The sequence below is a fragment of the Solea senegalensis genome, linkage group LG21 (genome assembly GCF_019176455.1).
Source record: "Solea senegalensis isolate Sse05_10M linkage group LG21, IFAPA_SoseM_1, whole genome shotgun sequence".
In the NCBI taxonomy this organism is placed as follows: domain Eukaryota; kingdom Metazoa; phylum Chordata; class Actinopteri; order Pleuronectiformes; family Soleidae; genus Solea; species Solea senegalensis.
Genome location: NC_058040.1, coordinates 17,472,988 through 17,493,352, shown reverse-complemented (window position 1 = coordinate 17,493,352; position 20,365 = coordinate 17,472,988). Strand labels below are relative to the sequence as shown.

Genomic DNA, 20,365 nt, shown 5'->3' with positions numbered 1-20,365 from the left:
CCCCTCTTATTTCTCTTGCTCTTTATTTGTTTCTTCTTTATCTCCAACCTGGTTTTTCTTCTTCTTTCTGTTTATCTTCTGTTAGTTGTATTTATCACCTCCTCTCTTCTTTTGTTTCTTCTTCTCTGTTCTGTCGTTCTTGACGCTCTTGTGTTTGCCTCAGACAGAGAGAGAGAGAGAGAGAGAGAGAGACTTGGCTTCATCAATAATTCAGCCTCACTCCCTCTGTACTTTTTCTTTCTTTCTGTCTTTCTTTGAATCATTTTATCATAACATTGACAGTAAACAGGTAAACAGAATGAGTTGGCACTCTCACGTAAGCAACACCCAAAAGATAAACATACATTTTTACAATTCCTGAGAACGAAATGTGAACAGAAAGTCAGAACACAAATCAATAACTGATGATTAAAGATAATCAATAAAAAACAACAACATTTACATTGCTTGTTATTTATATTGTATGAAAGTTAAACGATCAATAATCTGACCTGTAACCTGATCAGCCAATAGAAAGTGGAATTGCAGTCACTGGAGTCAGATGACAACTCAGTGTAGACTAAGGTCACCATGGCAACAGAGAGAGAGAGAGAGAGAGAGAGAGAGAGAGTTGAGTGGTGATCAACTCTATATGATATTAGTATAATCCAATCAATCAATTAGTCAATCAATATGATATTAATACAAAAAACTGTTTATTTCAACAAAACCTTCATCCTGAGTCGTCGTCATGACAACATGTAAATACTTTGTGCAAATTTATATTATATATAAAGAAAATATCAAATATATACTGTATATGTGTGTATATAAATCATGTTGTTAAAATAAACAGTATTAACATCCGTTAACAAACCATGTGAATGAGATTCAATCGTCTTCATCATTTTCATAATCAATCATGTCAAACAGAGTCTGAGTCTGAGTGAACTGAGATTAGCAAAACTTCAAACTGGGCTGGGATTAGCTCAATTTAGGTGGAGATTAGTGAGATCTAAAATTGGTATGAACACATTACAAACTGTGATTAGCAAATATTAAACTAAGATTAAATAACTTCATTTAAATTTTAGGATTACGGAATTTTAAAATGGGATGACCTCATGTAAGAAATTCTGCGTATTTGTATTTTTAAATGATTGTAACAATCTGTGAAACTAAGATTTGCATGATTTCTCTAAAAATGTGAGTGTGTGATCGTCTGATGAACATAATAAAAAAACATCAAACATAAAATAATCTGTTCAGTTCACATGAATTTTAAAATGAGCTAAAGGTTTTTGAAGCAGCAGCAGAGGTCGCTTCAGTTCAGCTGTGTCATAGATCTTCCTCCAGGTGGGAGCCTGGTAATCTTCAGGAATAATTCAGTAAATGAACCTCGAGATTGTGTCTGAATTGTTGAACAAACAGGAGGTTCACATAGTTTTTTAACACGGTCAAAAAATGACCACAACTTCCTGACGTTCATGACTCTTTCTTTCCTTCTTCCTTCCTTGGATAATTCCTCAGGGGAAAGACAGAAACATTGACCAGAAAATAAATTAATCCAAGCCCCTGGTGCTGTGACATCACATCCCGTTTTCTGATGTCACTTCCTGCCGATGTGACGTCACTTCTTTCGCCTGCACCGGTAGCAGCAGGCGCGGCACCTGCCCTCGTCCTCCTCCCCTCCGTCTTCCTTTACCATATATGGTGGCGGCGCAGAACCCGACGAGCTGTACGGGTTGCCGACGTTACTGTCCAGAGCCATCGGATTGGCTATCACCGTAGAGGGGTCATCGGAGGAGCGGAGTTTAGCCCTCGGAATGTTCACCTGACCATACGGATTATCTAAGGAGACGTTGATGGTTGACATGGTGGTGGTTGAAACTAACCAATCAACCAGTGGGGGCGAGAGAGCTCTGTGTAGAACTGAGAAAAGAGAGAGAGAGAGAGAAATTAATGGTGACTGGAGTAGGGGCGTAACCTGTACATATACAAACACCAAATCTAAACTAGCATTGACACAGCCTACTTGTACTTCTGAATGCTAACTCTAAACTAGCATTATTACAATCTACCTGTACATCTAAACACTAAGTCTAAACTAGCATTAGTACAACCTACCTGTACATTTAAACGCTAACTCTAAACTAGCATTAGTAAAACCTACCTGTAGATCTAAACGCTAACTCTAAACTAGAATTAGTACAACCTACCTGTACATTTAAATGCTAACTCTAAACCAGCATTAGTAACCTACCCCTACTTGTACATTTAAACGCTAGCTCTAAACTAGAATTAGTACAACCTACTTGTACATTTAAACATTAACTCTAAACTAGCATTAGTAAAACCTACCTGTACATCTACACGCTAACTCTAAACTAGCATTAGTACAACCTACCTGTGCATTTAAACACTAACTCTAAACTAGCATTAGTAACCTACTTGTACATCTAAACGCTAACGCTGACTTGGCATTAACAACATAGCCCATCCAAACATCAATACATTAAATCAGCTAGCATTAGCACACACCAAAGTCCATAGAGAAAAATCACAGTTTTTGTATCCGAGTGCATTAAAACCACATATTTTCCCATCAGAAAAAGTCTGTCATTGAGATAGAGCAGTGAACATATTCTTAAGAAATCGTACATTTAAGCAGGAGTACATTTTATGAGATAAGCCATTAATTCAGTGGCTAAAATCTGTTTTTCTTTTTGTCGACAGCCATGTTTTCTCTCACATTTCTATGCACATAGTCATCTTGACTATGCACTTTAAATGGACTACTTCCTTCTGTCCCTTCCTAATCTGTACCAGAAATGTGATTTGTTCTACACATGTGCAAAGTGTGGACAAATAATTAGTTAGCTATAGTAATAAAATAGTTATTCTAATGAATACCCACAGGGTTACGTGTTTAGGGTAAGTGTTAGGGTAAGGGTTTCTTCTTTCTTTGAATGGCAAGTTGTGGCAACCACAACTGTTAGTAACCGTTCACATGTAGAACAAATCAGGTTTACGGTACATATCGTGTAGTGATAAGCGCCACTCAGAGTGTACCATCTATTAACTCAAAGATATCCAATTCTTTAAGCTTAATCTGTCTCGTCATCAGTCCAACAATATGTACCAACCTGAATATTGTTGTATTTTGCTGTTGTTGTTATTCTTCTATGTACTGGCCTCCTCTATTGTTTTCCGGGCATTAACCAAACTGTGTGGGAACTGTGGTGCATGCACAAACAGCCCAGGCCAGCATGACTCCAACTGTGGTCCAACTGATGGTATTAGTAACTTGACTCCCAAGTGCATTATCTGGGTGTGTTAGTGCGACTTTGAGAAATGTGACGTTTACACGTAATTTTTAAATGTTCTGTTTCAGCCAGACTAACAAAACAGTTCATATTTTTTGTAATTCATTAAAAAGTTCCTCTGTGAAAACCAGAACTATCAGTATTTTAATGACACAACCTATATGCCATCAATTAAATGTTAATTTATGACCGTTTTGTTGCAGTGCTTACTCCAGTAACATGTATCTGTCTGTACTCTGTGCTACCTTTAATTTGAAGCTTTTTTATCTGTTAAGTCTGAAACACTTTCATACCTTGTCTGAAGGCAACAGGTGTTTCCTCTTCTCTGTCTTCTCCTTCTTCCTTCTCCTCCTCTTCTTCTTCACTCTGTTGTAGTGTGAGGAATCACAGACCTCTTCACTGGTTTAATCCCAGCTCCTTCTTCTTCTTTTTCTCCTTCTGAAGTGAAAATAATGTCACAAACTGAAGGAAACAGCAGAAACAGTAAAAATCTTTCTCGCTCTCCTTTTCACTGAGTGCTTGAGACTCACTTTAGCCACCTCGCCCAAACCTGTTCTACCTGATGTCAATCTCTCTCTCTCTTTCTCTCTCCCCAATCATTCTCCATTGAGCTTGCCCACTCCCCCCACCATTCTAGTCATTCTCTGTCTCCCTCTTGTAAGAGAAACATTATTTGGGAATCTGTTGTATTAATTTCCGCCCTTTTGTCTTTTTGATCCAGAGAGAAGAATTATACCTTTTTTTATTGAATTGTGTTTGATCCCATTGATAAAATTCACATCTGTGGCAAGACAAGGGATTCAGAGATGAATGAGTGACTTTCTTTGAAGGAGAATGAGGCCGATTCATCAGATAAGATATTCACCAGGGAGAGTGAGAGAGTGTGTGTGTACATGTCTGTAATAGGCTGTGAGGACAACTTTAAAGAATATTTTGAGCTTGTAAGGACATTTTGACCTTGCAGGGACAGTTTGGCTTAACTTTAAAGGGCTTTTGGGGGGGTTTAGACGTGGTTTTAAGGTTTGGGTTAGACTTGGGTTTAGGTTAAGACACAGCCCTCTGTTGAGAGTTACGTGTAAAAGTGTCATAACCAGGAATGCTGTACAAGAATGTGTGTGTGTGTGCATGTGTCTCGGTAACCGGTTGGACAGAAACTTGTTTTGTCTCTGGTTCATTCCAACACTAAGCTCCACCCACAATCTCTCATGCTCTCATTGGCTGTCAGTGACACACTCAGACAGGTGTGAATGCAATTCATACAAAGTGGATATTGTTATATGTATGTATAATGTTCTGTTCAAAGCATGTGGTTTTATCTCTGATCGATGATGATCACCTCTTGTTTTCATGAATGTAAACACTGTAATTTCTACAGTGCTTCTGCAGGCATCCTCACATTGATTCACGTAACATCAGATATCAGTTCAGGCTTGTTGCTTTCTTACATTTTCTATATATAAATATATGTATAAATACTTTACATTGGGGGACTCAATGGGGGATTGGGTGCCTTGCTCCGGGGTACCTGAGCCAGCAACCTTCTGGTTATGAACCCAAATCCTTTCCTCTTGGCCATGGGCTGCGCCGATCATTTAAAATGTGTTATTAAATATAGGCAAATATATTCACTTGATAATTTATCAAATTTAAACACTAATTTGTGAACTAACTCTGTGAAATATTTGAAAATTGTATGTGTTCAATATGACATGTAAATGTGGTAAATAGTTGCTAAATATGACACATGTTATTTAAATATGGTATTAGTTTGATAAATATATGAACATGTTGTGAACATATGTTAAATATGTGAAAAATTTATTTAAATATGGTAAATGTGTGTTAAATGTGTCATAACAAATTACGTCCCGCCCTCTCTCCTTCTCCCATTCCTTTTCCGGCGGAAGCCCCTCCCTGATAGCTGTTAGCTGCTTAGCACTGTGCCCGGACGACAGGAGGGGACGCCGGGGTAAGCGGAGGAGAAAAACGCACAGAACAGAAGGAGATGGTCCCGGCGGAGGACGGCAGAGACGCGCGGTGACCGGACAGCGATCCTGCCGAAGAAAACAACCGCTTTCCGGTGAGTTTGTGCGGCCGAAAAGTGCCGAGCAGCGGTGGAAAAATAGCTAGCCCCCTCCCGACTCTCCCACTGCTCCTCCTCCTTCATCGTTCTCATCTCTGTATTGACCGACAGAAGAAGAAACTTTTAAACTTCACGAATTCACGTCGTTCAAAGCCGCTGCTCTCAGACTTTAAAAGACTGTTAGCATGTTAGCTGCAGTTTGCTGTCTGCTGTCTGCTCTGATTGGGAGCGGCTAGCGTTAGCTTGCTAGCTCCAGTTTCTCTATGGAGTTTTTTTGAGGAGCGGCTAGTATTAGCTTGATAGCTCCAGCCCGAGGAATGTCAAGTATTTGAACTTTACGTAGTTTTAGTTGGAAGTGTTGAAATGGCAGTTTGCTTATAAAAAAAGTTTACATGGAGGTTTGTTGATTATCGATTGTTATTGTGCGTGTTTCTAATGAAAGTGGTCTGCTTTTATTTGACTCTTCTACTCTCTGTTTGACGTTTATAGATTATTATATACTTCTTTCCTTATGTCCTACTGCAGAAGTCTTTTTGTCTCTTCTGTAGTGAAATTAACATTTTTTTCATGCGTTTGTCGCAGCAGATGTGAAATTTCTTTATTGGCAGATTCTCACATGTTTTCTTATAACTGATAATGTATTTATTAATGTATTTAAGTATTAGTAAAAAAAAGTGTATGATGAGTGTAATATTTTGATGATTGCTTTATTTTTGTAATTGACAGCTCTTGCAGGTCAAAGTGTCACTTGTGTTTTTGTTTAATTTCTCCACAGATGACCATGCAATCACTACCCGCTCGCCCTCGCCGTTAGTGTGTGTGTGTGTGTGTGTGTGTTAGTGTGTGCACGTGAGTTGTGGGACTGTGTGTGTGTGTGTGTGTGTGTGAGAGAGAGAGGGTGAGTGAGTGTGTGATCCAGGATGGGCTTTGGTCGAGATCTCAGGAATTCCCACGAGGGATTACTGAAGCTGCAGGACTGGGAGTTAAAGGTTTGCTTATTTTGTATGTTTAACATCATAGCTGAGGTTGGGGGTTGTAGATTGGCGGGTCACTCAGTCACAGTTATGGGTGGGTGACTGTAAATCATGGACACACATTTGCGCTATATCTTTAGATGTGCTGTGTGGGGTCATTTTGAGCGACCTCAAACCACAAGATCTCCGTGTTAAACGTGACTCGTCATCTGAAACTCGACAGTTATGTGGAGATCAGATTAGATCAGATGAACAAGCGGGAAACAAACAGGCTCTTTGTCAACATGGTTGAACTTGACTTTTACTCTTTTTGCTATTACTTTCAAAATAGGTCGAGTGACAGATTATGCCTTTTGTTCAGTTAAATAAACTTGACACACCTGCAGAGTTTTTTTGTGTTGCACTGTGATTGATCTCTTGATTGGTTCCATGACCCTGTGTCATCTCTTAGTAAAAGTAAATTCAAAATCTCTTCCTCATCAGTCGTATCAATAACTTCATCAACTATGTCCATTATGATAACCAAGGAAACATACAAAGCAACAACCTAACAGGAGAGGCGGGGAAGAAAGTGATCAAGGAAGTTGAACTACTTGATAATTTCAGCAAATTTGTATGTCACAGTTACCCTTTACTATGAATGTAATTAGCTTAGCAGTAGCACTACTTCTGACATCAGTCTCAGATGTTACTAATCACACCAATGAAGGTTCTGTTGCATCATCTGTTTAAACAATAGGGCCAGAGTTAAGATTAGGGGTATCAAAAATATCTGTCACTTGACTATATTTGCATGGTACATCACTGTTGCTATGGTTATGCCCACCGTCCACACCACCCCAACACTTTTCTGGCTCCAACTTCCTCTGTCTAACAGAACCTGTGTGTGTCGCCCTATAGCTGTTGGAGACTGTGAAGCGCTTCATGACTCTGCGTGTGAAGAGCGATAAGGAGTACGCTGCCCTGCTGCTCAGCATGACTCAGCAAACTGAGAAGCAGGAAGCTGCTGATTACATCAGCACAGTCAGCAAAGTGAGGGCGCCTCACCTGTCCATTCAGTGCTGATGTCGCACGCCCAGTGTTATACCTGACCCTTCTCTCTCCCTCTGTCAGTCGTGGTCACAGGTGATTCGTCAGACTGAAGCATTGGGTCGTGTGATGAGGAGTCACGCTGATGACCTGAACTCTGGTCCTCTGCACCGCCTCGCCACGCTGATCCGAGACAAGCAGCAAGTGAAGAAGAGCTACCAGAGTCTTCATCAGCAGCTGGAGAGCCACAACCACAAGGTTTGCTGGGAAAAACCTGCGCTGACATCACCACGCCCAGAGGCCAGAGCCTTTCTCTCAGTAACCCTGCTGTTGGTTGTTGGTTGCTAGGTAACCAGGAGCGACCTGGAGAAGCTGAAGTCAACGTATCGTCAGCTGAGCCGCGAAGCGAACAACGCCAAAGAGAAATACAGAGAGGCTCTCACTAAAGGTTTCTGCCACTCATTTTCCACGATGGCGACTTCACTGAGGTGGCACAGCCGCTAACCCCTCCCCCTTCTGTCTCCCATCCAATCATAGGCAGGGAAGCGGAACGTGCACGTGAGCGTTACGACAAAGTCACGGGCAAACTTCACAACCTCCATAACCAGTACGTGTTAGCGGTGTGCGGCGCTCGGACACAGCAGGAAGAACACCGCCAGCATTCGGCGCCTGATCTGCTTGACGCCCTCCAGAGGATGCAGGAGGACATGACGCTCGCACTGTGAGTTGCCGTTTAAATGGCCACATTACATCACATAACATCCTCACAATGGATGCCAGCTGTTTACAGCTGTGTTGGTTGTTGTGCACAGTCGGAGCATTCTTCAGGAATATAGTGAGATCAGCAGTCTTCTGACCGACGACATCGTCAAAGTTCATCAGGAGATCTCGGTGGCAGTTCAGCAGATCGACCCACTGGCTGAGTACCAACAATTTATCGACGCCTACAGGTCTGACGTCTCACTGAGGTCACTGTGGTAATACCCCCCACCCCCCACCCCCCGTCACCGTGGTAACAGTGTGTGCCTCTCTCAGGTCCCCGGAGACTCCGGAGACGAGTGTGGAGTTTGACACAAGCCTGTTGGAGGAGACGGACAACCTGCCGGCCAACGACATCCTGTGGAACACGCTGACGGCTGAAACCCTGCAGGCCATGTGAGCACCTTCAAAATAAAACACTTTTGCCACTTGCAGTAACTCCACCAAAGTAAGAGTCTCACTGCTCACTCTGTGACTGTCAGGTCATCATCGGCGACGGCGGAGCTGACGTTGACGCAGCAGAATCTGAGGACGAAGGAGGCGCTGGCCGATGACCTCGACGCCAAGATCCAGACGAGTCAGCAGAACGCAGAGAGGACGAGCGAGTCAGTCTCTCTCTCATTCATATTTTGTGTCTCCTGTCCAAATATTCTCTCTCTCTCCATGTTCACCCTCTGTGTCTCTCGCCCTCAGCTGCGTCCTTCTGCTCAGTCAGAAACTCTCTCTCCTCGAGCTCCGTCACACTGTCCAGTCGCTGCGGTCGTCCGAGGCCCGTCTGGCCTCCCAAAAGGCTCTGCTGGACACCAAGATGGCTGCCGCCGCCACGTCCCCGCCGCCGCCACCGCCGCCTCCCGCACTGCCGTATGAGGACGACGCTCGCTCCGTTGGATCGACTGTAAATAATCATTAATTGATTGATTGGTGATCTGCTCGGGACGTGGGGACTTTAAGCTGCTCTTCCTGTTCCTGAACATGTTCATTTATTTGTACAGGACAAGACAAAGGAGCGAACTTCTCGCTTCGACACCCTGCGTCACTCTCTGGCGGGAATGATTCGCTCGCCTAAAGGGATGCTTGGCTCCTCCTCCTCGGTGAGATTCATTCATCGTGTGTGTGTGAGTGTGTGACAGAGTGTGTGTGTGTGTGAAATGTAACACTCCTTCCTCCTCCCAAGCAGCAGTTCTTTGATGTCATCCCGACAGAGCGCCCCCTGGCAGACCAGGAGTGGTATCACGGCGCCATCCCTCGCACTGAGGCTCAGGAGTTGCTACGGCAACAGGGAGATTTCTTGGTGAGAGAGAGTCACGGTAAACCGGGCGAGTATGTCCTGTCGGTGTTTTCTGACGAGCAGCGGCGACACTTCATCATCCAGTATGCAGATGTATGTAGCGACGTTTATCGATTACATCAGCGACAAACAAACATCAAAACAAACAAACAAACCTGACAAACTTCTCTCTCTCTCTCTCTCTGGTAGAGTCAGTATCGTTTTGAAGGGACAGGCTTCGGTACAATCCCTCAGCTCATTGAGCATCACTTCTCCAGCAAACAGGTCATCACCAAGAAGTCTGGAGTGGTGTTGCTCAACCCTGTCGTCAAGGTAACCCACATACACACTCGTAAGCGTGTGAGAATGGTGGTTTCAACTTTTAAATGACATACACGATGTGTGTCCAGGATAAGAAGTGGATCCTGAACCACGAGGATGTGTCGCTAGGGGACCTGCTGGGAAAGGTGAGCGCTCTGAACACTTCAGCTCGTCTTTGTTCGTCTGTCCACATCCACACGTCTAACATGTCTCCACTTCTGCTACCCATCATGCCTGGCGGCAGGGTAACTTTGGAGAGGTGTTCAAAGGAACGCTGCAGCGTGACAAAACGCCAGTCGCCGTTAAAACCTGTAAAGAAGACTTACCGCCGGAGCTGAAGATCCGCTTCCTGTCTGAGGCCAGGTCTGCCCCCTCACGTTACTATGGCAACCACCAACAATAAAAACAATACCAAATATATGACATACAGATAATCTGATAATGAAGCCTGATTCTCTGATGTGTCTGCTGCAGGATCCTGAAGCAGTACGACCACCCCAACATTGTGAAGCTGATTGGCGTTTGCACACAGAGACAGCCGATCTACATCGTCATGGAGCTGGTTCCAGGTGGGTGGAGCTTCAGTGGCTGACTGCCGGTTTTTCCTTGGTCGGGGGTTGATCAGGTGTGTTTGTCTCTCAGGTGGAGACTTCCTGTCGTTTCTGAGGAAGAAGAAGGACGAGTTGAAGACGAAGCAGCTCATCCGCTTCTCCGTTGACGCCGCTGCTGGAATGGCGTACCTGGAGAGCAAGAACTGCATCCACAGGTTAGTCGGCCACAGTCCCGCGGAGTCCCACAGACCGTGAACGCATCAACTCCTGCACTGAAAACACAAGTGTGATGTGTTCACTGCCCCAAAAAAGTGAACAATCCTGTCTCCTCTATCTCAGGGACCTGGCGGCAAGGAATTGTCTGGTTGGCGAGGGCAGCGTTCTGAAGATCAGTGACTTTGGGATGAGTCGTCAGGAGGATGACGGCATTTATTCTTCGTCTGGACTGAAACAGATTCCCATCAAATGGACGGCACCGGAGGCGCTTAACTACGGTAACATCTGTCACTCTGTCTGTGGTCTAGTCCCAATGCCCCGCCTCCTAATGGCGAGTTCTATTTACATCAGAAGTCAGGTTGTCAGCCATTATTAGCACGCGTAGTAGCGATATGTGCATAACAGTGCTGTACACTGTATCTGGTTTGTGAAGTTGCAAAGTAGCACATTCCAGTAGAATTATAATAATATTATTAAAAAATAATTAAAATAATATAATAGAATTCCTACTAGGAACTCAAAAATTCTGACTTCCGCCTACAAGTGGAATGCACCATAAACCGCTGACCCCTCACCTGCTCAGTGCTTTAGCGCTGCATAAATATGAATATGAATATGAATGACACAACATTTTGACTTGAGTTTTATTTTTATGATGTTTACTCAATAGACTTAAAGTTGACATTTTATATTCTCTAAATGTCAACATTTCATTGCTGTCATAGATTGTCCATGTGGCCATAAAGTTCTTAAAATGGCTGTCAGAGATAACCCTGCCCCTTCACGATAGACTGTATATAAAAAAGTGGACGTGGTTTGAGGACAATGGGGGCAGAAGAAGCAATTAACCACCAGGGGGCAACTCTGTTGGCTGCAAAAATAACTTTGAAAGGAAGTCATGATGTTATGTTCCCATTTAGAGGAAAAATAGAATATAAAAGCACAGCACAGGTGAAAGTCTTGTTTTACAACAGGAAGACTAGGTACACTTTTATATACAGTCTATGCCTGCGGGTCTTAAATGAACTATTAATCGATCATTAATCTGTTACTACATTAAACTATTAACTATTTCGATAATCGATTAATCGCTTCAAAGCTTTTTATATGATTAAATCAAGATTTGCGATTGTTAAAGCTTCTTAAATGTGAATATTTTCTTCATTTCTATGCTCTGGGTGACAAAGAAATCATTAAAAGTGAATCGTTTTGGTTTGTGGACAAAACAAGACATTTGAGAACATTATCATTTCCAGGTTTGACGAACACCGATCAACATTTTTTAAGGTTTTTTGACATTTTATGGACCAAACGATTAAACGAGAAAATAATCGACAGATGAATCGATTGTGAAACAAATCGTTATTGTAGCTCTAGTTGTGACTCTGTCCTGCTCTGTGATTGGCCGCAGGTCGTTATAGCTCAGAGAGTGACGTGTGGAGTTATGGGATCCTGCTGTGGGAAACCTTCAGTCTGGGGGTGTGTCCTTACCCTGGAATGACCAATCAGCAGGCTCGAGAGCAGGTGGAAAAAGGTACAGTTACGTCTAATCATGCCTAGGTGTCTAATAAGATCAAGATTATTCTACTGAATGTCAGTATTTGTAATCTGAAGCTTTATCTAAGAAAGTAAAGATGTTGGCTTATATTATGATCATTGCGTTGGATGAATGTGATGAATATTGAAAATAAACAATATGCACACACTTTGCATTCAAGTACTGAACCAATAATACACACAAATCCTTCATTAAGTTAGAGTTGCTCGAGTTTGACGTGGACAAACACCTTTTCCCTGGACATAGTGTGCACGTTGTAATGTTTAATGCTACTGACTTATTTTGATACACCGGAAATAGGAAGTACGTCATGACATGCTTGGATGTAAACAAACAATAAAGTGTGGCTAGCAGAAGCTCCCAAGGAAACTGCGTGTATCTGAATTTATTGACGACACGTTACATATACATTCTTTCCTTTTACCTCAGTAAGGGAGAAGTAGTGTCGATATTTCCACTTAAAAAACGCTACGATTCCCTGGCTCGTCGCCATTGTCTTAGAGCGTACAGTGAGACAGCGTGAGCAGGGCACCCGTCCACCCAGCCTATCATCATCGCATTTGCAATGGTGTCGTCATCAATCATCTCCACCATGCTCTCTCCCGGCAGCTGATGTGTGGCTGTCAGATAACCCGACACCGCTGTGCTTCATTCAACCGAATTGTTACACAAGTAATGCGCCACTTTACATTCTCAGTAACGGTAATCGCGTTGCAAGGATAGGAAAAGTTAGTAACGCCGTTATACTTGAACACTATTACTCCCAACACTGGTCATGAATGGATGTGTTTTCTGATATAACCACCAGAGGGTGCTGCAGACACACTTTTTGTTCTGCGGGGCCTGCATCCATGATGTCACATTACTGCCACCTTCTGGAATTATTATTTATTCTGTCTCATTTCTTCAGTCTCATTCTGCGCTCATCCTCTCCAGCTTGACCTGACCTGATCCTCTTCCTCTTGGTTGCTAGGTTACAGGATGGCGTGCCCTCAGCGTTGCCCTGAAGAAGTGTACAAAGTGATGCAGCGCTGCTGGCAGTACAACCCAGAGGACCGGCCCAAGTTCTCCGAGCTGCAGCGAGACCTCAGTACCATCAAGAAGAAGTGATGACATCATCAGAGAGGGGCGAAGACAAGTCACTTTTTTAGATCAGGTGGGCGTGGTCAGCAGCTGCGTCACAGACCTGTGTTGGCATACAACTGCACCTACGTTGTAAACAACAGTGGGCGGGAAGCATGCCGAGGTCCACACCACCAGCTAATAACCTGATCAATCAATAACGGAGCTAAGAGCATGAATGTAGTGAGGTGTCCTGCTCTGATTTACACTGAACCTTCTTATCACGTCTCAATCATCACAGTAACAGACTGACACTACAGGAACCTAAAAGCTACAGCAACCTCAGTGGTTACCTCGGTAACAGTTCCTGGGATTTCAGTGATTAAAACCCTCTATTTATTGTGAAAAGAAAAACAAACCAAAAACAACTTCTTTTTTATGCCATAAGCTAGAAGACGCCGCTGCCGGCCCCACCACTACTGTAACCATGGCAACAGAGTGAACACTAAAAACACTACAAACTCTGCTTATTTTTTTATTTATTATGTTTTTAGTCATTTTATTTCTTTTTATGCCAAAAAACAACTGGATGTCAATCATCACACAGACCACGCCCACCTACCTTCCTTTTTTGTGTGTAGTTTCTGACCAGTTTCCAGCATCTTGTCAGGTAAACGTAAGAACCTACATTTTACAGTTTCTTATTTTGAACATTTTTAAATTTTACATTTAATTGTTTTTTAAACACTTTTTTTTCTGTTTTTTTGTAAAATGGCTCTACATATATATATGTGTGTATATATATGTATATGTATATGTGTATATATATATATGTATATGTGTATATATATGTATATATATATGTATATGTATAAATATATATATTAAAAAATAAAATCAGCACTTATTCAATACATTTGCTGGTTGCCATGGGAACTGAAAACTCTAAAAGTATTAGAAAGTTGCGTGTGTGAGCATGATGGATTGAGAGTCCTGATTGGTCAAGATCACTACCTGGACTGCGTGAGGGTGGAGCCTGAATTTGAGTTGTGTCAGAGCTACTGACTGTTACTGTAAATAAATGAAACACTAATCTTCTGTCTTTTATATTTGTTTACGCTCTTTATAAAAATATCGTAGCATTTATTACGAAAATAAATCAAATGTCAAAACAGCTGATGAAATCTTGTTTTTTTTGTTTCCTTATAAAGAGACAAAATGGAGTATTTTGTGCTTGGTGATGTTTTAAAGCTGCCCTAGGCAACTTCAGCATTGCGCAAACTCATTTGATAATTGTTTGAATGTAACAGTGGTTTTATTTAAATTCTGTGCGTTGCAGCTTTAATTTTAGTGTGGAAACATATTCAAGTAAAACATTTTCAAGGTTTTATTTCAAAATATATAATTAGTAACACAATATTTAAATGGTCTGTTCGTATCTTGTTTTTGATCTGTACATGAAAAACAAACAGTTCAATTGTATTCATTTATGTTCATGTTAAAACTGTAAACTTCCAAACAACGTGGGCAGCGTGGCGGGTTTGGGGTGAGGCTTGTAGCCGATGCGTTCGTTGATGAGCTCCGTCCTCGACGCTGCCGTGGAGGAAGAGGCCGACGCTGAGGCTCCGCCCCCAATTATGTCAACACCGATTACAGAGGAACCACCCACTCCACCTCCTGACTCTGCCTCCTCTCGCTGGCGCTTCCTAGCCTGACAGATCAATAGTATTATTAGTATAAATTTGTGACGGAACTGAAGAAGTGAGAATCAACCACCCCTCGATTATTGTATCACATGGGGAAGGATGACGATTAATCACCAAATCAATATTTTGACCAAATACTTTGAAGTGTTTGTAAAAATACTGTTATATCAGTGACAGAATATTGATTAGATTAAAAAAACGTATGCACCTCAAGCTCCTTCTTAATGCTCTCAAACTCTTCGATGTCGTCAATCTTGAGCTCCAGGCGAGTCGGTTTCCTCCTCAACATCTTCTCACAACTTCTGCAGACACAAGACCCATAAGGTCACACATACACACTGAACATTGCTTTTTTTTATTATTTTGACGTTTGTTCTTTTACTTTGACTTCTTTCAGTTTCTACATCTGATATATTCAAAGAAAGTAATGAATATTAAAAAAAAACCAAGCAGCTTCTGTTTTTGTGCTATTATCTTTAATTTTTTGCTGTGAATTTGATTTGATTAATCTATTGGTTGATGCCAATGGTGCGTTCAAGGCATTTCCAGTCGTTGAACGCACCATCATCATTAACTTTAGGCAGTAAATGTAATCACGTGAACAGTAATTGAGCTGAACAGTAATACAGAAACTGGCTTGTAAAACAAAAATATTTGTTTTACTACTAATACAATTATGTGAATTTTATTTGTAAATACATTTAGCAACAGAAGTTAAGCTAAGCTATCCGGCTAACCTTCATCTTGAGCACAAAAAAGCTGTAAAATAAACCGGAAATGCACTGTTGCACCCCCTGACACTTTATCGTAAAAACATTCTAACGTTGTGACGGAGTCGTGTTACGTTTACCTGACAGGTGTGCAGCAAAATTCCCGTGTTTTCACCTTTCTTCTCTTCTTCGACAGCTACAGTTATAGTAAACGGAAATGCAACCTCTCGCCCGGAAGCAGATGCGCTCGCTGTATACGTTCCAGGTCACGGTGTTGTGCTGAGAGACGCTGCGACTTCGTTTGTCTGCAGGTAAAAAAAAATAATTTAATTTAAAAAAGAATAAGAATATTCTCGCTTTAACGTCACCAAATAATATTTTCCTGTTACGTACTTGCTCTAGTGTGTCCGTGTGTTTGTAGCGCTAGAGAAAGACGCTGTTTGAATGCTAATGCTAACATTATGCTGCCCGTTTCTTTGGTTCACGTGAATTTAGTTCACATCAGTGAACACGTTAATGTGTATACTTGGAGTGTGGCCGTGATCTGAGCGTTAGATGTTGTATAAATTTACTGTGACTGTGACACTGTGATTTTTTTTAAACAAATCTTACCATTATCTGTGTTTTGGAGGCAGGAGGAACCTTTGATTTAATCGACGCACACAGCCTTGTATGAAGTACCTATGAAGTATCTTACCAGAAAATGACTTTGGTAGAAGTTGAAGTCACTCTTTATAATATTACTTAAGTGAAAGTCTTAAAGTATTTTTCTTATAGTAGTGTATGTACCTAAGTTTTAGAGTACTAAGAAAAGTAAAGTATTAAAAAAGTGAGGATTAAGGATTGAGCCATGATCGCTCAGTGGTAGGACGAGTTGTCCACTGGAAGTGGGATATTTTGTGGGTGGCATTTCTGTCACATGAGCCAATTATTAGTTTGACCAGGAGTGTCAAACTAATTTTTGTTCAGGGGCCACATACAGCACAATTTGATCTCAAGTGGGCCAGACCGGTAAAAATAGTAAAATAATACCATAATAACCTATGACCAACAAGAACTCCTTTGTTTAACATTTAATGAAGGATATTTTTACAAAGCATGAAATTTCTTGAGAAATATAAGTGCAATTTCAACAATATCATGCCTAAATTTACTGTATTTACTAATCTATAAAGGCACAAACATTTAGTCACAGGTATCTGGAAGTGAAAAATATTGCGTTTGACATCACGTTTAGATTGTAATCATAGTGTGAAATTTTAACAAATTCATCCTGTGGGCTGGATTGGACCCTCTGGCAGGCCGGTTCTGGCCCCAGGCCGTATGTTTGACTCCCCTGAGTTAGACCAACACGCACAAATGGTCACTGTTACTATAGGGTTTGTCATATTATAGCTTATTTTCAAGGCCCATAGCAGTAGGACTCAAATCAACCTCAATCTGTTTGTGCTTGCTTCCATCTGTCTCTTTTTTCCATCTGATCATCAGTGGTGGAATTTTCCCAGCAACCTTTTGTGTCCTAAGCGGTAGCTGTCAAAATGTCCGACGACGAGGACGGGCCTCCGGTCGTGAAGAGGAGCCGTGTTTACTATGGAAGCCTGGAAGAAAAAGAGCGTGAGCGCCTGGTCACAGGGGGCAGCATGTCATCAAGAAGTAGCGCGGTGAAGGCGGGGATTGATGCAGGGAACATCAACATATCCTCAGGTGAGTGGCGTGTTGTAAACAATGTTAGATGTGTCAATGTGTCACATGAGACTCATTTTTCACATGACGCTGTTCAGGAGAGACTATGGAGATGGAGGAGCGGGTCAACGAGCGTCAGCAGGAGGCGCTTGCTGCGTTTGAGCGGCGGCGGCGAGCACGACAAATCACGGTCTCCACTGACGACGCCGAGGTCAAGGCAGGCCTCCGTGCCCTTGGCGAACCAATCACATTGTTCGGAGAGGGACCAGCTGATCGTCGAGAGAGGTGGGGAAGGACTAATTTTCCTGTGTCTGTCTTTCCTGTACTTTCCCCAGATTAAAGCTTCTACTTCCCGTGTCTGCATTTCAGGCTGCGAAGTGTCCTCTCTGTGGTCGGTCCAGATGCTCTGAAAAAGTCCAGGAAAGACGAAGAACGAGCCAAGAGGTCACAGGAAGAGGTCGGGACACACAGAACTACATACAAATACACATAAGTAAACACGTATACACATACACTACTTAGGTACCCACAAATAAACTGTAGTTTTTTCTTTGACTAATTGCAGTGCCAGCAAACATGGTACCACGAAGGCCCCACCTCCCTGAAGGAAGCTCGCCTCTGGTTGGCCAAATACTCTCTGCCACGGTGAGTCATCAACTAATGACAGTTGTCTTTGGGGGCGGAGCTTTCAGTCAGTTTAAGGGTCCCAATGATGATGAAAACAGAGTAATCTCTGTGTTTAAATATCAGAGAGATCCGATTGATTGTGACTCAGTTGTGATTGGTTCATCAGGGCAGTGGAGCGTCTGGAGGCTGCACGTGCTCAGAAGGAGGTTGCCGAGGCAACCAAGGCGATGCGGCAACAAGAGCAGCACAAGAGCCTGAGGGTGAGACAATGTTTGTTTTAGATGATAAAAAATATGTTCTGATCAATAATTTCATCAATAATCAATAACCATGTTCTTCCTCAGAGTCTGAACAACTTCTGCAGTCAGATCGGAGATGACCGACCAATCAGCTTCTGCCACTTCAGCCCTGACTCCAAAATGCTGGCCACAGCTTCCTGGTATGGGGCTCAGTCCACTGCTATATTAGTGTAATATTGTATAGCTTATGCTAATGCTAACACCCTTCTTCCTCACAGGAGTGGTCTGTGTAAGCTGTGGTCCGTCCCCGACTGCAGTCTGATCCGTACACTCAGAGGTGGGCGGAGTTTTGAGTTTTACTTAATGTGTCGTTATTATAACTGGGGAATGATCACATCAATGCGTTCAATATGTTTATGATAACCTTTTTATTTATGGTTTTGAACAGTTATTGTCAGTTAATGTAAAGAATGATGACTCCATCCTCTGTCTCGTCAGGACACAACACCAACGTCGGTGCCATCGTCTTCCGTCCTCAGGCCGGAGTCTCTCTGGACCACTCGGACGTCAGCCTGGCGTCGTGTGCAACTGATGGGTCAGTGAAACTGTGGAACCTGGAGAGGTGAGAAAGGAAGGAATGGGGGAGGTGGAGCTTCTGTCTTTATATGGTCATTAAATGATGTGTCTCTGGTTACCATAGTGACGAGCCGGTGGCTGACATTGAGGGTCACGATGAGCGCGTGTCACGGGTAACCTGGCATCCATCTGGAAGGTTCCTGGGAACAACCTGGTGAGCTGGTGTCACACAGTCATCGTCACTGTCTGTGTACTAATACGCACCCTGAGTATTTACATGCAGTACGTGTATGTGTGTGCGTGCGCAGTTATGATAAATCGTGGCGTCTGTGGGACCTCGAGGTTCAGGAGGAAATTCTACATCAGGAAGGTCACAGCAAAGGAGTCCACGACCTGCACTTCCACCCAGACGGTTCACTGACAGCTACTGGGTAAAGTACTGACTGTACTGTGTTGTACTATACGGTTACGTGCTACTGCACTGCACTGCACTGTACTGTACTGCAATGTTCCAGACTGCACTATAAACTGAACAAGACTCTTCTGTATGGGTTAGACTACTCTGTACTCGACAGTACTTCATTTCATCAAACTGTTCTATACTACATTATACTGCACTACATCAGAATAGACTGTAGTATACTACTCTTGACTGTCCTGTACTGTACAACACACTGCACTACTGTGCTAGATTACACTATACTAGATGGTACTGTACTTCACTACACTGTTGTACATTTTCAAATGGTGGGAGTCCAGTATACTATAGAATGTTCTACACTGTATGAGACTGTATTATAATTGGCATCTTGTGTTGTCCAATCAGAGGCCTGGATGCATTTGCTCGTGTTTGGGATCTTCGAACTGGACGCTGTGTCGTTTTCCTTGAGGGACATTTGAAGGAGATTTACAGCGTGAACTTCTCTCCCAACGGGTCAGTCATTTAAAAAACAAACAAACAATCAAGCTCATCAGAGATTAACATGTATTATTTTTTTCAATCTCAATCATGTATGGTTAATTGTTTTTCCTGTCAGGTATCACTTGGCAACAGGAAGTGGTGACAACACCTGTAAGGTTTGGGACTTGAGAAACAGGAGGTGTCTGTACACAATTCCCGCCCACCAGAACCTGGTGTCTGCTGTCCGCTTTCAACGTAAAGAAGAAAAAAATCTATTAAAAATACCTTTTTTTTTAATGAATCCAGTATTTAACTCTAAATACCCGTTTGTTTGTAGCCACTGACGGTCACTTCCTGTTATCCGGGGCTTACGACAACACGGCCAAAATCTGGACTCACCCTGGGTGGACGCCTCTGAAGACTCTCGCTGGACATGAGGGGAAGGTATGAAAGCAGCACACACTGATTTGTCCATTTAGGACGGATTGTGCATATTAATAACATCACGATTTTGTCTTCAGGTGATGGGCGTCGACGTGTCACCCGACGGGAAACTGATTGCAACCAGTTCGTACGACCGAACCTTCAAACTGTGGCTGTCTGAGTGATGTGGTCGTGGTGTCAGCGCAGACAGAAGCTGCAGCTCTGCTTTTTTTCTCCTTTTTTTTTTTTAAGTAAAATAAAAATTTACATTTTATAACTTTCAGTAAAATTATTCTTTGTGATTTTCCTAAAAACTCAACTTTGCGCCATCAACAAAAACGGAGATGCAAGAAAGTATAAAGTTTACAAAAATGT

The 20,365-nt window shown here is 42.5% G+C and overlaps 3 protein-coding genes and 1 long non-coding RNA gene across 5 annotated transcripts; 2 read left to right on the top strand and 2 right to left on the bottom strand.

Annotated features, from left to right (window-relative positions):
• Window positions 1–673: 673 nt before the first annotated feature.
• On the bottom strand, window positions 674–3,874 carry LOC122787113. The gene is made up of 2 exons (XR_006362541.1): window positions 3,599–3,874; window positions 674–1,911 (listed from the first exon to the last, which is right to left on the bottom strand). It is a non-coding gene; the product is annotated as an uncharacterized LOC122787113 (long non-coding RNA).
• A 2,377-nt stretch (window positions 3,875–6,251) lies between these two features.
• On the top strand, window positions 6,252–14,299 carry fer (fer (fps/fes related) tyrosine kinase). Its single transcript, XM_044012285.1, has 19 exons — window positions 6,252–6,377; window positions 7,263–7,394; window positions 7,476–7,649; window positions 7,740–7,839; window positions 7,929–8,112; window positions 8,204–8,341; window positions 8,427–8,546; window positions 8,633–8,755; window positions 8,844–9,045; window positions 9,143–9,241; window positions 9,328–9,531; window positions 9,628–9,750; window positions 9,828–9,884; window positions 9,983–10,101; window positions 10,213–10,307; window positions 10,381–10,504; window positions 10,629–10,783; window positions 11,917–12,039; window positions 13,037–14,299. Exons 1-19 carry the CDS (start codon window positions 6,309–6,311, stop codon window positions 13,171–13,173), a joined length of 2,478 nt encoding a protein of 825 aa, XP_043868220.1. The 5' UTR covers window positions 6,252–6,308; the 3' UTR covers window positions 13,174–14,299.
• Window positions 14,300–14,597: 298 nt separating this feature from the next.
• On the bottom strand, window positions 14,598–15,777 carry cdc26 (cell division cycle 26 homolog). Of its 2 annotated transcripts, none has more exons than XM_044012287.1 (3): window positions 15,682–15,777; window positions 15,040–15,133; window positions 14,598–14,836 (listed from the first exon to the last, which is right to left on the bottom strand). In XM_044012287.1, exons 2-3 carry the CDS (start codon window positions 15,118–15,120, stop codon window positions 14,624–14,626), a joined length of 294 nt encoding a protein of 97 aa, XP_043868222.1. In that variant the 5' UTR covers window positions 15,121–15,133; window positions 15,682–15,777; the 3' UTR covers window positions 14,598–14,623. The 2 variants fall into 2 exon arrangements, with proteins under 2 accessions (XP_043868222.1, XP_043868223.1); XM_044012288.1 differs by having other exon boundaries at window positions 15,040–15,130.
• A 3-nt stretch (window positions 15,778–15,780) lies between these two features.
• On the top strand, window positions 15,781–20,259 carry prpf4 (PRP4 pre-mRNA processing factor 4 homolog (yeast)). Its single transcript, XM_044012286.1, has 15 exons — window positions 15,781–15,852; window positions 17,030–17,245; window positions 17,323–17,509; window positions 17,594–17,681; window positions 17,790–17,869; window positions 18,018–18,111; window positions 18,196–18,290; window positions 18,369–18,427; window positions 18,589–18,712; window positions 18,791–18,880; window positions 18,975–19,097; window positions 19,493–19,600; window positions 19,704–19,822; window positions 19,905–20,011; window positions 20,089–20,259. The coding sequence occupies exons 2-15, from the start codon at window positions 17,080–17,082 to the stop codon at window positions 20,173–20,175; spliced, it is 1,527 nt and encodes a 508-aa protein (XP_043868221.1). The 5' UTR covers window positions 15,781–15,852; window positions 17,030–17,079; the 3' UTR covers window positions 20,176–20,259.
• Window positions 20,260–20,365: the final 106 nt, after the last annotated feature.